The sequence below is a fragment of the Carya illinoinensis genome, chromosome 13 (assembly GCF_018687715.1).
Source record: "Carya illinoinensis cultivar Pawnee chromosome 13, C.illinoinensisPawnee_v1, whole genome shotgun sequence".
NCBI lineage: Eukaryota > Viridiplantae > Streptophyta > Magnoliopsida > Fagales > Juglandaceae > Carya > Carya illinoinensis.
Genome location: NC_056764.1, coordinates 29804703 through 29820246, shown reverse-complemented (window position 1 = coordinate 29820246; position 15544 = coordinate 29804703). Strand labels below are relative to the sequence as shown.

Sequence of the window (15544 nt, the reverse complement as noted above, 5' to 3'; positions counted from 1 at the left end):
TTAAATAGACTTCAGAAGTCACTCCACTAACTTAACTTATTATTATTTATAAAATACTTAACCCATTTATCTTAACTCGATATCTAAATGAGATCTAAAATGTTAGATCACACGTGAAAACGTTAAAATCGACTTTTGTAAATTTCCTACACTCGTGAGACTTGTCCGTAAGATGACGCATCTTAAAAGTCTTCATTCAACACCAGATAAAATAGTTTATATATTTTCCAATTGAACCATTATTACTTTGGATTTGTGACGATTTTTATGCAAAAAGTCAATTGAGTTAATAAAAATGTTGTTTATTACGGGTAAAATATATATATATATATATATATATATATATATATATTTCCAAGGCCGTCTATTGCCACAAAACGATCTACTAAGTAGAAATTGCCACGTTAATTAAAGGTCTTTCAACTATTTTTACAACTATAATAAATTTAAAAGTAAGCAATGACCTATTTATAAGTAGCATACCTCTTACAAGTTTGTATAAATATATTTAAAAAAAAAAAAAAAAAAAAAGCAATTTCTCCTGTAACAATAAGCCGAGAAGACGAATGGAAAGATGCATTTGCCCCTAAATGGTATGTAACTGCTGCCTTTAGGATGAGCCTAATGAATTTATAGACTGACAGAAATTATCAGCAGATACATTTTGCTTATGGAATTTACATGGTATCCACAACTACAAGAAGAGCCAGCAACCTACTACGAATTTACATTTCTCATCACTCTCAACCCCCACACCAAGGCACATATAGGGAAAAAAAATGGAAGGTAAAAATCTTAAAAAGGAAAAAAAAAAAATTATGCAAAAATACAAAAAACAAATCAAACCCTTCTGATTCTCTCCTTATACCAAACCTTGCTTCCCTCAAACTTGGATAGCAGATGGAAGCCACATCTAATCAATTAGTATCAACCTCCCAGTAAGTGAGAAGCTGTATTGTGGAAAAGATCATTTCATTTACATATGATCATTCCCATATGTCAATTAGCCAAGTCCTCGCTTCCCACGCCAACACTTGACCTGTCAATCATCCGTACATTATATTGTTCATATACTCTCGCCCTGTTCTCTGCCCACCACTGTTCTGCCTGTTTCTCACTGAATCGCTTCCGACTGCATTCACCATTTAAATAACACTTCACATTTTATCCAGGTGGAAGATCATGATAAGATTTTTTTTTTCCCTACCATATAACTAAAATCATGATATGGTTAATTCTTAAACTCGATTAAGAGGTGCATAAGAAATTCTACATCTCCTCAGTACCCAAGGGGGGCAAAGACAACGAGCTCTGGGTTTTCAGATGCAAGGGCAAAGTGAAAAAAACCCCCACAAAACTAAGTATTAAAACAGTAAGAGGAAAATGATAATCAAGACATGTAAGCAATGCAATATAACCGCCCTTTTAAATGGAAAGAAAACTGGTCTGCAGGTGATGTACCTGAAGCGAACTCGCTTAAGATCCTTGGCACCTCCTGGAAGAGATGTGAGTGTAATATATACACCGGGCTCGTCTTGCTCCACATCAGTATCAAGACTAGATTCAGATTCCTTTATTCTGCTTCCATTTCTACTCATTGGATCTGAATGGGATTGTTTGTTGTGGCCTAAACTACGGTTACTGTTGGTGCTTGATCCGTTAGAAAGTAACTGGCTGTTCATTCCATTTGGGTCTTGTTCTTGGAATGTCAGTTGACCATTCATTTGGCTAATAGAAACGTTTGAAACGTCAATGGAAGTAGGACTGAAGCCAAAAGAAGCAAGAGAAGGTGATTTGATGCTCCGAGCAGCTCCCAAAGGCAGCCTTTCAGCCATGTCCTTCAACTGTTCAGCACAAAGACAAAAATGTGTTTCAGCATAAAGCTCAAGTAAAAGTGACTCCTTAAGATTAATGTTAGTTGTCTGTAAAATACGATCATATAACCTACATCATCTTTTAGACAACCAATTTTTTTGTATATTGTCTCTTTCCTCCTACATGTGATTTATGAGCTCTGAAGTCACTGTTCTGGAAATTAACCCCTACGACTCCTGCGTGAAACTCTTAGCACTGTTTATTAGTTTTTGTGTGCAGAAGTACTGGAGAATCAGTCAACCATCTAGTGCTTCACTGTGGAATCACTTGTGCTTTGTGGAATCGTGCATTTAGTCTATTTGGAGTGGATTGTGTAATGCCTCCAAGAGTGGTAGATCTCCTTGAGTGTTGAAAGGACAGTTTGGAAACCATCATGGGGTTTTATCAAAATTGACTCCATTTTGCTTAATGTGTTGTATTAGGAGAGAGACATATGGTTGGAGCTTTGAAGATTGTGAGAAATCAATGGAAGGGATTAAGGCTTTTTCATTCAAATCTTATCTTTGGGTGGCTAATCAAATTTGTGAATCTGTTCCTAGTTTTCAGGATTTCTTCTTTTTCCTTTTCCTCTTTAGGTGCAGCATCTCTCGTGTACTTCCAGTGTACTTGAATTACACCAATTTTTTAGTTTGAATAATTATTACTTTTTTTGATAGGTAGTTTGAATAATTATTACTAATAAATAAAAGTGCAGAACTTTAATCTTTATCAAGGATCATAAAGCATTAAGGTTCCATCAGCATCCAATGAAACATGAGTTCAAAACCAACCCAAGTATCTATTAAATGTCTCTGACAAAAGAGAAGCGAAGACTCAATTTTTAAGTACGCTAGAAACATATAAAGCCTACTTATGGAGCTTGTGCCACAGAGTTTTCAGGAAATGCCAACTGTTTAACAGTATAAGCCTCTATTGACCTCACAGCAAAAACAAGTTACCCAGCAGAAATCCAGCAATCTTAACATCATTAATGAAAAGGATATTATACCTTGAGCAGGATGGTGTGACTAATTAGAGCTCAATATGCTGCGGAGCTTAACCAAGTGGTATATACAGAAAATGGAGGCATTGGTGGATTGCAACATGTTAAAGAAAAAATAATAGTGGAAAATTATTTATAGCCAGAGTGAACGTGTCTGAATAAAATGTTAAAATGCACCTCAATATAGCCTCATAAGAACCAAGGCCACAAAGTATTTTGGCAAGTTTATGGTCTAAAAGCTTGGAGAAACAAGCACAAATTGTATCCTATCTGCTCCGGCTTAGTTCTCTAAATGCTCCAGTACCTAAATATCTATAAATATACAACTAACATCATAACCATAGTTGTTTACTTCATTGCAATTGTACCTTTTTTTCCCTTTTATGGATGCATATAAATTACATGTAATGATAATCTTTGCGCCTGTCTGCGTGCATATGTTCTTCCAGCTTACTTCAGGAGTTCTTTAACCTCTTTGCACTTTCCAGTTATGATGACATATTGGAATAAAATAGGAAAATGTTGCAAGTAATCAACATATTGGAATAAAGAAAAATTCTACTTATCATCCCCACGCCACACACCAACATGTGATTTGTCATATTTGTCCTTCTATTTAAAATAGGACAAAAATGACAAATCACATGTTGGTGTGTAAAATAGAAGGACAAAAATGACAAATCACATGGTGGTGTGTAAAATAAAAGGACAAAAATGACAAATCACATGTTGGTGTGTGGTGTGGGGATGATAAATAGCACTTCTCTGCAATAAAAAGGGAAAATGTTGCAAGTAATCTTATCTTCTTTTCCTTTTTCAAAAGAATCCCTTTTAAGTTCATGCTGAAACCAGACTTACAGAAAACAGACTCCATCCAAATCCTTCAAGGGGGAAAAAAAAGAGAAGAAAAAATTTCTTTCCCATTGCCACGCAGAACATAAATGCTAGATTTCATTGACATGGTAATCCAAAAAACTAAAAACATTATCACACTAATGCATGTAAACATCCATCTTACCTGGGCAGTAAGGGACTTAATGACTTCCTTTGCTGCTTTACATTTTGCAGTTTCCTCCCCTGCAATTGCCATTGCTTCCTTTAGCTGTTTAGTTGTTCTTTCAAGCTCAACTTCTTGAAGTTGAGCTTTGCGAGTGAGATTGTCCACCTGCAAGATAAAGATAGGTTAGGAATAATGAACAAACATACAACTGAGCAGGAATAGCTTGTCAGAAACAAACGTACAAAAGAGAAATTTAAAGTTAATGTAAGGATAGTTTTTTTGTTATATATGTAAGCATATAGTTGTGATGTTTAGCTTGCATTATTAGTCAGCTATACATCACAATTAAAACTTTATGCTTGCATATAAAATAAATCAATGCTTGTTAAAAGCTTAAAACCAGTTCTTCAGACAAATGGTCACTTCAATCACAATTTCAGAAAGTATTCGACTTTGTCCAATTTGAATTATCTAACTTTGTCATGAACTCTAGTACTCATGCGCTGTGATGTCATTCCAACACTTGTATGAAATATTGTAGCTTCAATTACACACGAAACTTAAAGAATCATGATAAACAGTCATAATTTTCTTTATTCAACTCCTTGTCCAAAAACATGGAAAGAAATAAACAAACACTCGTTGACATTTTATCATGTATCCATATAGGCACACACCACACACATTGCCCTTGTAGCCAAGCAGTGCCCCTTTACTATGGACTAGCTCTTTGGTTCGACCCAAGGAGGAAAAGAATATGAGATGGAGATGGGTATACCCAGTATGCAGCCCACATAGAAGACACAACAATGATGATACATATCCATTCTGGAAGATTAAAATCTTCAAAAGGAACATATGAACCACTTTTATTAGGTAACTGCATTTCATTGACAAGTTTAGAGGTCCTCTCTTTTCTTGCACAATTTCATCATTTACTATTTAGTTCATTGATCTCAAGAAATAAAGAGGGGCAAGTCTGGGAAATTCCAACACATCTTGCTCAGTAGTGTTCTCCTTCTAGATAGGTGTATTTCTTGTATACTACTTGGATTGTGCCTTTTGCACCTTTTAATGAAGTCTTTTTACTTTAAAAAAATATTGGTCAACAGTGCTGAGGGATGGAGGGAAGAATCATATCAATCATCAAGTTGCATGCAATATACAAACATTTCTATGCCATGCTATTATTAACTTCATCATATTGGAGTTGCTTCCAGTTTAAATTGAACTATAGATGACAAAATCTTGACCTAAATCCGACCCAAAAAACCTTATGTATGCCCCGGCACCACAAGTCACAAGTAAACAAGTCAATAACTGCAATATGACACTCATTTTCCTACAAAACTAACTTGCATTTTATGCTTGCCCACAATTTTCACATCATGAATGACAACTTTATGCTAGCCCACATTTTTCACATCATGAATGACGGCTAAGTTATAGAATATAAATCAATTTGACAACATAAGTGCCTACTGTTGCGCAGCACTCATTCTCTACTTTCAAGTTTCAATACCAAGAAGGAGATAGATGTTTTTTTCATAGTGCTTTCTCTAATCTGCCACCTGCCAGTGCAATACCCATTCTCACTACATGAAAAAATGTGGGTGAAATAAAAGGTAGATACTGCAAGTAAATGAGCAAATTAACTTGGGATTAAAAAGCAGGGAGAAGCATATACCTGTGTCCTTAATTTAACAACCTCCTGGCTGAGACTATCATTTGTTCTTTTTGTATCATCAACAACAATCTTTGGTGAGGTAAGTCCTCCCAGGGTAGGGGTTGGTGTCGTTGATCGAGGTGGGCTGGGCCGCCTTGATATTGGGGATGTTGCCCGTGAAACAATTCTTGATCCAGGAACAGAAGCTGAGAAAAACTTCTTTGATGACCCAAAAACTGGATTAAAAGATTTAGAAATATTAAGTGCTCCCCACTGGGAGCCTCCATTTGGAACAGGTGAGACCCGACTGCTGTTAAATTCTAGTTTCTTATTTTTTTTAGAAGATCGGGTTTCCACTTGCTTCAAGGACTCAATTGAAGAAAATCTAGCAAGTTGAGCACGAGATCTGGAATCCAACTTATCATCTTTCTCCAAGAATTCAAGTGACCCTTGATTGATACTTCCTCTTCTGCTCACAGAAGAATGAGATGAACCATCACTTTCAATAGCTTTCCTTAGTTTACTGAAACAGTTATCACAGACACGATAAGGTTTGTTGGGATTTGGTGCCATAGAAGCCTTAAGAGACTTCTTACTGCTACATGAGTGACAAAAAACAAGTCCACAATTATAACAATTGTGACGTTTTCTTTTAAAATTAAATGGAAGTCGGCAGCCAGAACACATAGACTGGTCAACACCAGAGACCCACTTGTGGAGGCATATAGCTGCTGTAAAATTAATACCACAAGCAATACTTTTGACTTGTTTATCTCTCAGAGCTTCTACTAACGTTGGGGAGTTTCTATCATCTGTATCCCCATGACCTAAACGACCATTTGCTCCCTTGCCCCAAGTATAGACTTCGGTTCTTGAAGTTAAAACCACAATATGATGAGCACCACAAGCTATCTCCTCCACAAAACTCTTGGAGAGCTTTCCTTCAACACGAGCAGGGAGTTTCCCATCAGCCTGGGGAGTCCCCAACTGGCCATAAACAGGACTGCCCATTGTATAGACATGGCCAGAGGTTGTAAGGGCAACCGTTAGACTATGTCCACAGGCAACTCTACAAAAGTTGGGTTCAACAAGAGCAGCAACACAGGTGGGCACAAGTTTGGCTTCCTTATTACCATGCCCAAGACGACCTTTGTCCCCGTCTCCCCAAGTAAACAGCTTTCCTGAAGAGCAGTTGCTGGAACTTGAGTTCCCAACCATGACTTCTACAACTGCAGCAGTATGCCAAACACCACAAGCTGCTCGGACTGTGCGGAGCCCCTTGAGGGATTCCACTTCCCTTGGTATTGAAATGCTTTTCCGATCTCCATGGCCCAGAACACCAAATGTGCCATCTCCAAAAGTAAACAATTGCCCAGCAGAGGTTACGATAGCAGTGTGCCACGGTCCACAAGAGATAGATGAAACATGTATGCCTTCCAAGGGCCCATTTACTTTCTTCGGGACCCAGTGACTCACTTCATTTCCATGCCCAAGAAGACCAAAATTGAAAGTCCCATCACCCCACGTGTACAAATCACCAGCAAGTGTTACAGCACACGTATGGTACTCACCACAAGCTACAAGCTCAATGTTAGTACTACTAAGGGCATCAATTAGCTTCGGATGCAAAACATCAGAGTCTACTCCATGCCCTAGCCTGCCTCCAGATTCCTCTCCCCAGGAGAAAATCTCCCCTTGTTTGGTTACTAAGGCAGCATGCCGTCCACCGCAGGCAATGTTCTGGACATCAAGTACCACTGCAGACTCTAAGGCTTTTGGCAACAAAGAATCCATTTTGGCACCAAAACCACTGCCAGCTCTATGAATTCCACCACCCAGAACACCATCCCCCATTCCTTCCCCCCAAATAAAGACATCCCCCAGGGCATCACCATCATCGTGACCAGAACCTTGGCTTGATGAGCTAACAGCACTTGATAGACTAACTCTGAAAGCATCCATCGCCATTGCCTTCATGTGACCCTGTACACTATCAGATCCTCCCGATGACAAAGAATGGACTGAAGCACTAGCAGAATCTGAAGGGAAGAAACCCCTGGGAGGAACAGCATACAATATGACATCCGATAATGCTTTATCTAGACCATTCTTGGGGGGACTTTCATATGGACTATGAAGGCGAAGGTGATCTCCACTATCCTGAATCAAGCATAAGAAGCTTCTTTTTAGTTACATTTTTAACTCAATGGGAAGAGAGTTGGAAACAAGATAACCATACCTTCTGCATGCTTTCATTACTACCAAAAGGAGAATTCAAAGGAGAACTTCTTCGTGTGCATGTTCTAGGACTATTTGCTTCAGAAGGAATTCCATCACTCCTTGATTCTGTTCTCCATTTACGGTGATGGAAACGTGAAATTAGTGCTTTTAAACCACCAAACCATGCCTCAGATTCATCTTTATCCTTGCAAATCTGTTTCAGAAGGATCAGATCACCAAATTACAAAGCACCTCAACACTAAAACCAGACAGATATGGCTTAGAACCCCACAGCCACAAGATGCAACCAATAACAATAATAGTGCAAGGAGACGACTAAATAAACAAATCTTACTAAATCTAGCGATCTGTCATTATATATGAGCGAAAATGACTGATACTCCTTCTCAGGCCGTGGATACCTTTGAAAGATTGGCTGGAAAAAATTATAACATGATTAATTAGTAGAGTAGAAAAACTTAATGACCAAGTATGAAGCCACTAAAATGGGTCAAAGGCAAGAAACGTGCACGGCACGCACAAACAAGCCAGTGACCTGATGCTCATAAGAAATCATCAGTATCTCCAATGCCAATAAATTTTACTGAGAACGTGAAGGGAGAAAAAAAGATGACCAATAATACAAGTGAACAAATTTAGCATCCAGACACAGCAAAACATCCTGGTTAAAGTTTGTCTTAGCAAGAGACAGAACCCTATCAGTAGCCATGAGCCTGCAATCTGTTTACAGATTCAAGATCCAAGGCAAAGAAACCTTTCAGAGACAGAGAAGATAGTGACTGAATAATAAAAGTTCAACCAAAAATAAAAGAGGCAAGATTCCCAATTTAAATAGAAAATTTTTTAAAAGATAAACTAGTTGTTAAATAGAGATTATACTTATAACTAAGTGTTGGGTGTTAAATTGGATGAAGTTAATTCTGAGTTCCACTCATGCGAGGCCAGGACTATAATTACAATGATTTGCACGCTAAACTATCATATATTGATTAAACAATAAACGATGTAAGTTGTCCTAGTCCGACAAATGATTTTCACACACCAGAAAAGGAATGAAGAAAAATGAGATGAATTATTAGATGAAAGATATCTATCTTGTCACTAATATTACATATCATCTACACATCAAAGACACTTACAGTGCGTTGTCCAGAAATAATTCTAGACACATGGCTTAGTTTAAGGTGCTTCTCCTCTTTCCCAGAGTACCATATCAGAACAGACTCGTCCTGAAAGCAATAAAAATCAAACATTTAACTTTTGCTAGCAAAACTGAAAGCTCTGTGGCATGCGAATATAACACTTCTTATGGAGCTACCTATTTTCTTCGGGGGAAGGGATACAAACAACAAGTGCATGGAGAACTTTCTTTCTCAAGGACTAAGTCAGCATTTATGAACTGTACTCATAGAAAGTAGCTAGTTGTTCCAATTCCATTCATTTGAGCGGAGCATTGAAGGAAAAATAACAAGTCATAACCCATAGGAGAATAGGATATATTATGAATTAAATTATATTCAATTTGAGTGTTTGGTTGGCATGTATTTAGCTAGTAATGCCTACTTATTGTACTTTGGAAATGGCATCTGGTTTGACAATAAATAAAACAGTCATCCTTTTTATTTTTTTATCTTTCAGCAGGAACAACTACAACTGAATGGATTCTGTCCAAATTTATCTGTGTCTGCATGCTGTATCACAAAAGAAATATGAATATATTTCTGTAAAATGAAAAACACAAAAGGACTATTAAAAAGGGAGGTTTTGTAATTTTGTAAAAACTTAGGGACAATTTAGTAATTGTACAAATAGAATGCATGGAAATTAATTTTTTTATCAACAATAAAAAATTAAATGTAATAAATAAATATATAAGAGAGAGGGCATGTGTCACTCTTTTCTTATCCCAATTTCCTTCATCATGAGGAAATCAGAGCATAGATGTGTTAAACAAATATGAAAAAACAAATAAATAGAGAAGGGAAAACTTAGGGCATCTCTGGATGATGAAAATTTTGTGAGCTTTTAAAAAGGAAAAATGTTGACCTTTATAATAAATGTTCACTACATGGTTGTTAAGTTTTGGATTTTTATGTCATCATATTTTGAGGATATTGTTTAGTTTCAATTTATTAAACTCTTTTACAAATTGAATTGTGATTAAATAAAGTTATGATTTTGAGGTTTCAACGTTTATGGACCACTTATTACCTGGTTCTATGTAATGTCATAATGTAGCATTCCTAACCCTATGAGAAGGTAATGTTACAGTTAGTTATACACCAAGTTAGGACGATTGTACAATGTTTGGATTGGTTGTTCCACACATAGAGAGAGGGAGACATCATATGCGGTGCTTATTTGCTGGATAATTACATTGCTATCTGATACCTGAAAAGAGAACTATCTCTCCCACACCCTTCCCGCCAAAGTAAAAGAATTCACAATTTTTCTGGAACTAAATAGTTAACTATAACTACAACAGACCATGAAATACAGATACTAAAAGTGTAATACCACTTACCTGACTAGAAGCTTGATAATGTTCATGAAAGATACCAAGGGCTCCTTTGGACACTTTGAAGATTTGAAATTGAAAAATGTTTTGTGTTTGAGTGATGTTTGGGAAAGAAATTATGAGAAGTGTTGAGAATATCTGAAAATACCTCGTTACCCAAACAAGCCCGAAATCCCACATAAGAAAGATTAGAAACATAAGTTATTTATATTCTCCCTCTTCTAAACTAGGTGTCTCTCTTGTATAATTCCTATCTACTCGGCTTTACCTAGTTTCTATTAATAAAATTTTCTTACTTATAAAAAAACTTTTGTTCCAATAACATAATATTAGATTTAAATAAAAATAATAAACTAGTGGAAGGAGGTGGGAATGCACAAGCATGCATACTTTCCAATATATAAAAGATAACTATGGAATGCAGACTCGAATGTAGAAGATTGCATACACATGACTAAAAATAGGGGTCAAGCTTACATTGGAAAGCCGGAATGGACAAAACTTGGGCTTCCCCCTTCTTCCATACTTGAGCAAGTATGCACCTTTCTTAAGCGTAGTAATGGCCTGCCATAAATATCACCCAAGAACCTAACTTAAGCATGTTCAGCTCATTTGGAAGCAGGCAATAACACAAGCCGATTATCAAGAGGAGAACATAAAGAAGTAAGAAAAAAAATGACACGCATGCTATTAAACGTTATAAATAAGAAATGCCTAGTTGCTATATGTAGGTATTTCCTCTTGTATACTTCCTGTGTACTTGGGTTATGCCTATTTATGATAATAAAACTGTTATTAACTATCAAATCACACTTTGTTGTTGTGGGCCTCTTCTATAGTATGGAATGGAACGAGCCTAAACGATTTGTATGCTACTATCAGTAGCACGTAGTTTTGTAATTAGGCTCTTCTTCGTATATCTCTTATGTACTCGGGCTTTGCCTGTTTACGTGGATCAATAAAACTTCTTTTACCTATCAAAAAAAAAAACTATCAAAAAAAAAAAAAAAGAAATGCCTAGTAACACCCACAAACAAGAACCTATCAAAAAAAAAAAAAAAAACACCCACAAACAAGATTCCAAAATAAATTCTGATACAGTAAGTCCCATTTGAAAATCCTATCTGCTCTGTTATCCCACTTGATCAGTGAGGTAGCACCTACTTACACTCTGAATCTAAGTGACTGGAATAGACTAGACTAGACATTTTACAAGGGCATAAAGCAGAAAATCTCTTGCAGAAAGATTATAACATAGTTGACCTCCCCACCCACTCCTCCAGGAGTCTAGATTGAGATCTACTCAAAGATTGGTAAGCAGGCAGTGTGGATTCTAGAGTTCATGCTCGTATCTCCTTTTTCTCTCAGTATATTTACAAAAAACTTGACATTTCTTGCCACATTATAATACTCTTGCGTAGATAGAGAGTTCTTATAAAGGCATCTGACCTTTCTTTTCGAGTAGTATCTGGCCTAACCTTGCAAATTATATCATGTATAAAGATGATATATCCAATTCAATTATCAACTGTGATAAGTCAACTTCCTGAACATTTCAGAGATGCTATAAAAGATTTTAGATATCGACTTGTTTAATATCGGTCTTTTTTATAATTTCTAGTTAAAGATCAGTTATAAGTAACCCATAAGTATAATATTAATCCATAGAATTATATTAAGTGAGCATTATGTTGTTCGGCCATAAACTTTCTGAGGGACAACATTCATCTATGAACCAGTCCAGAAAAGAGGGAAGGTTTTGTAAAGATTGTCTTTTGACTTACAAGCTATCCACTACCAGTTTTTAGGACTAGCACTGAAGGGGGGAAGTGGATAACTTGCAAGTCAAAACAAAATCTGACTCTCTTGGTGTAACCCCAAGAGGCCTGGGATGGAATCCCACCAACACAAAGGAACAAAATTTAAAGGATGCGAGAGGGTGACGTACGGACATTTGCTCATAGGCCCATGGGGCCTCAATGGAGTCAAAAATAAAAAATAAAAAGAAAAGAAAACTCTCCTGTTTAGTTCTTCCCGTCACAGATGCATATCACAAAGAGCAAACTACATCCCGACATTGGGTGGTTAGCCAATGGTGAAAAAGAACATTGCTGACCAACAATTTAAGGTAGAAAGTCATCCTACCATTCTTGTACATGTCCCGTGTACTTGGCTTTGCCTTTTTTTTAATAAAATTCATATTTACCGATAAAAAAAAAAAAAAAAAAAGAAGAAGAAGAAGAAAGTCATCCCACCATGAAAAAAAAAATCATCTTTCAGTTCATTCCAACGACTTGAAATTTGAAAATTCATCGGTAACAAGTACATTAAGTCTGTTCAAACAACTTAGTCTAACTCCACAAATATCCATCATGAGCAACCCAACTCCGCAAATAATTGCACCATCATTATTAGAATCGTATTGATGAAAAAAAAAACATCGCGTAGATTCATATCCAGAATACCTAGCATCACGTAGAACCAAACAAAAATTAACACTTAGCACCAGCAATGACATAGAATTCACAGTGTTTGCTATCTCATTGTAAGCTCAAAATCAGCCGATTCTTGAATGTATAACACTGTACCAAAGGAATAAACTAAAATATCCAAGAAACGAAGGAAAGCAAATACCTGCTCGACATCCCTTTCGACGGGACCAGCCCTGTTAAGATCCGAAGCCATCCTATCCGTCCGCGATATCACGCAAAAACGAAAACCTAAACGCCACCACCAGTCTTTGACTCACCCATTCTCAAAACCAAATCCTTCCATTCAGCAATTTCATTTAACCACGCCTTCCCTATCCAACTCACCCCCAAATTCACACTCTCACTCAGCCCTAAAAGCCCCATCGAGCCTCGTGGCAAGCATTCATACACACTCAGTTCCGCGCCAGTTCCATCAGTTACGGTTTCCGTATCTAGCTGCACTGACAGTACCGTACCATCCGATGCTTCGAATTGAGTACGGTTCGTGCAGCGAGGACTGCGAAGTAAAATATAGTGTGTAAGAAGAGCAGTTGTTTAATTATGGGAAGAGAATCAATCGAAGCAGTTGGTGATCGACAGGTCGCGAAGCTCGAGGTGTGTCCGCGTATGTGTGTGCGCGCGCCCGTTAGTCTGGGAGAGAGATTTTCGGGGTCGAGAAAGTACGGGAAAGAGTGGGAAAATCTAGGAAACTATGATCTGATCGATGCTCTCAGGATCAGGAGCAGAAGAGAGAGAGAGAGAGGAATCATGAAAGTAGAAAAATGTTGTAGTAGTATTTAGCAACAGGAGAAAGAAAGAAAATGAAAAAAACAAATGGATGGGGGTAGGATAACGCCCATCATATATATCTAAATTTTCCAAGTTGACACTTGCTTCTTTTCTCGGGAAAGTTTTTTCCTTTTATTTTTCTTCTTTATTTCTTTACTTCCGCGCTTGGATGGAAGGAAAATGTGAAAGAAAGGTTGGGAAGAAAATAATAATAATAATAATAATAATAATAATAATAATAATAATAATGCTATAGTTCTTTGGTTTCTTTGGGTTAAATGTCAAGCTGTCAACAACCAAGGCAGAGAGTGGACAATGCCGTGGAGACTTTGACTGTTATTTTGCGGAAAACAATTTCAAATAAAAAAAAAGATTATAACTGAAAGTAGACTCACCAAGTCAAGAGGAATCAAAATAATCACTGTCCAAACCAAAAAATAAAAATAAAAAATAGCTGGATGGTTTTTCTATCCTCTTTTTCTAAAGTTTGAGGTTTATTGCCTTTCATGGTGGTCGAGAAATCACAAATGCTACTATGGTGACAAGTGGGGATCGGATTGATTGGGTGGGATGGGCCGGATTTAGAAGATTTGAAGATGCCGATTCTAATAATCAAGCACGTGTAACTATCGGAAGTTTTGAGGACCGTGAAATTCATGTGTGGGCAAAGCGACGCGTAAGCCTCACATGCCAATCCAATCACTTTGTGGCAATTCTATAGAAAGTTGGAAACCTACAAAGAGTTGATTATTTCAACGCCTAGGCACATATTAATCATTTGTCAACTTGTAGGGAAAACATGGACTATAAATCCTTGCAGCAACATGAAATATTTAGGAATCGAATCCCTTCCCTCTAACCCCAAATGCCTTAAAAAAAACAAACGTAATTGTGACTTGTACAAAGGAAAATGGGTGGTGAGAAAGGTGAAAAAAAAGTAGAGGCAAAATGGCTGGAGTTCACAATAGGAGCATGATGCCCTTAACAAGGGCACTTGGCTTTTTCCACCATTGTTGATTAAGACCAACACCGTGATGGTACACTTTATAGAAAAGTGGGTTAGCCACAAGTCAGAAAATTCTGTCGACTTTTTGTCAAAGTGGTCCTAAAACTTTTCTATCTATTTTAGTGGAGTGATGTACTTATCAGTGCAAGCAGCACCACCCACATCCTCTTCAACATGAGAAAGGCCGAACCCCCTTTTTTTTCACAGCTCAAATTGAAGGTTACCCTTCATGATCCACCAATGCAAATCCAATCAAACTACCTTTGAGCTCATGTGCCATTGCTTTGGCAATATAGGGAAGACATCCCTCGTTCTCTCCCTATTTGCAATTTGCAGCCTACCTCTTGTTGATTGTTAAGTTAGTGGCTTGAGTTTAGTCTTTCAAGTTTGGACTTATAATCTCGATCATCTTTTGGTTTTCTGTCCATATATATTTTATAGAGATTTGACTACACTACAACACAAATTTGTCTTGCGGAAGATTATGTCGATCTCTCGCATTTATCCCTGCGTCACGAGCCTATCTAAGTCCATCTAGATAGATATCTCAATAAGTAAGATGATATTATGGTCACATAAATAAATAGTTGTGTCTTCTAATTGTTTCATCCGAGACAATTAAGAAACTTTCTTGACTTTAAGAAAAACAAAACAAAATTTTTAAGGATCTTTCTTTTAGATGAAGAAGTATAAAGAGGCCCATGCATGATGTATAAATCCCAAAGGTAGTGTGATAAACTATTAAGTAATGTTACGTATAATTATAGAGTGTGTAAATACCGTACAATCACTTTAAAAAATAATAAAATCTATTATTAAAAAATTAATTTTTTTTTATGTGGATCTCATAATTATTTATTTTTTTCAAGATAATTACGTGATACTTACACACTTACAATTACAACTATCATTTCTCTAAATAATTATCTCGAGATTTTTGCCTTTTGACAATAATATTTTAAAATATTTTTTTTATAACTCTTTTCACAATAATAT

The 15544-nt window shown here is 36.7% G+C and overlaps 1 protein-coding gene across 2 annotated transcripts; it reads right to left on the bottom strand.

The window, feature by feature from the left end:
- Positions 1-638: 638 nt before the first annotated feature.
- Positions 639-13729, bottom strand: LOC122292105 (PH, RCC1 and FYVE domains-containing protein 1-like). 2 transcript variants are annotated; one of them, XM_043100327.1, is made up of 9 exons: positions 12917-13728; positions 10760-10846; positions 8904-8993; positions 8099-8179; positions 7763-7957; positions 5545-7683; positions 3876-4022; positions 1462-1844; positions 639-1132 (listed from the first exon to the last, which is right to left on the bottom strand). In XM_043100327.1, exons 1-9 carry the CDS (start codon positions 12965-12967, stop codon positions 1000-1002), a joined length of 3306 nt encoding a protein of 1101 aa, XP_042956261.1. In that variant the 5' UTR covers positions 12968-13728; the 3' UTR covers positions 639-999. The 2 variants fall into 2 exon arrangements, with proteins under 2 accessions (XP_042956261.1, XP_042956262.1); XM_043100328.1 differs by lacking the exon at positions 8099-8179 and having other exon boundaries at positions 12917-13729.
- Between the last annotated feature and the right edge of the window lie 1815 nt (positions 13730-15544).

What these genes read in the sequence shown, in the direction of transcription:
- LOC122292105 (XM_043100327.1), bottom strand. Translation starts at nt 12,967, where the DNA reads ATGGCTTCGGATCTTAACAGGGCTGGTCCCGTCGAAAGGGATGTCGAG. An exon ending in ATGACAGATCGCTAGATTTA is followed by an intron (nt 7,958 to 8,098) that starts GTAAGATTTGTT and finishes CTTCTGAAACAG; the next exon opens with ATTTGCAAGGATAAAGATGA. An exon ending in CTTAAGCGAGTTCGCTTCAG is followed by an intron (nt 1,133 to 1,461) that starts GTACATCACCTG and finishes TGGTGAATGCAG; the next exon opens with TCGGAAGCGATTCAGTGAGA.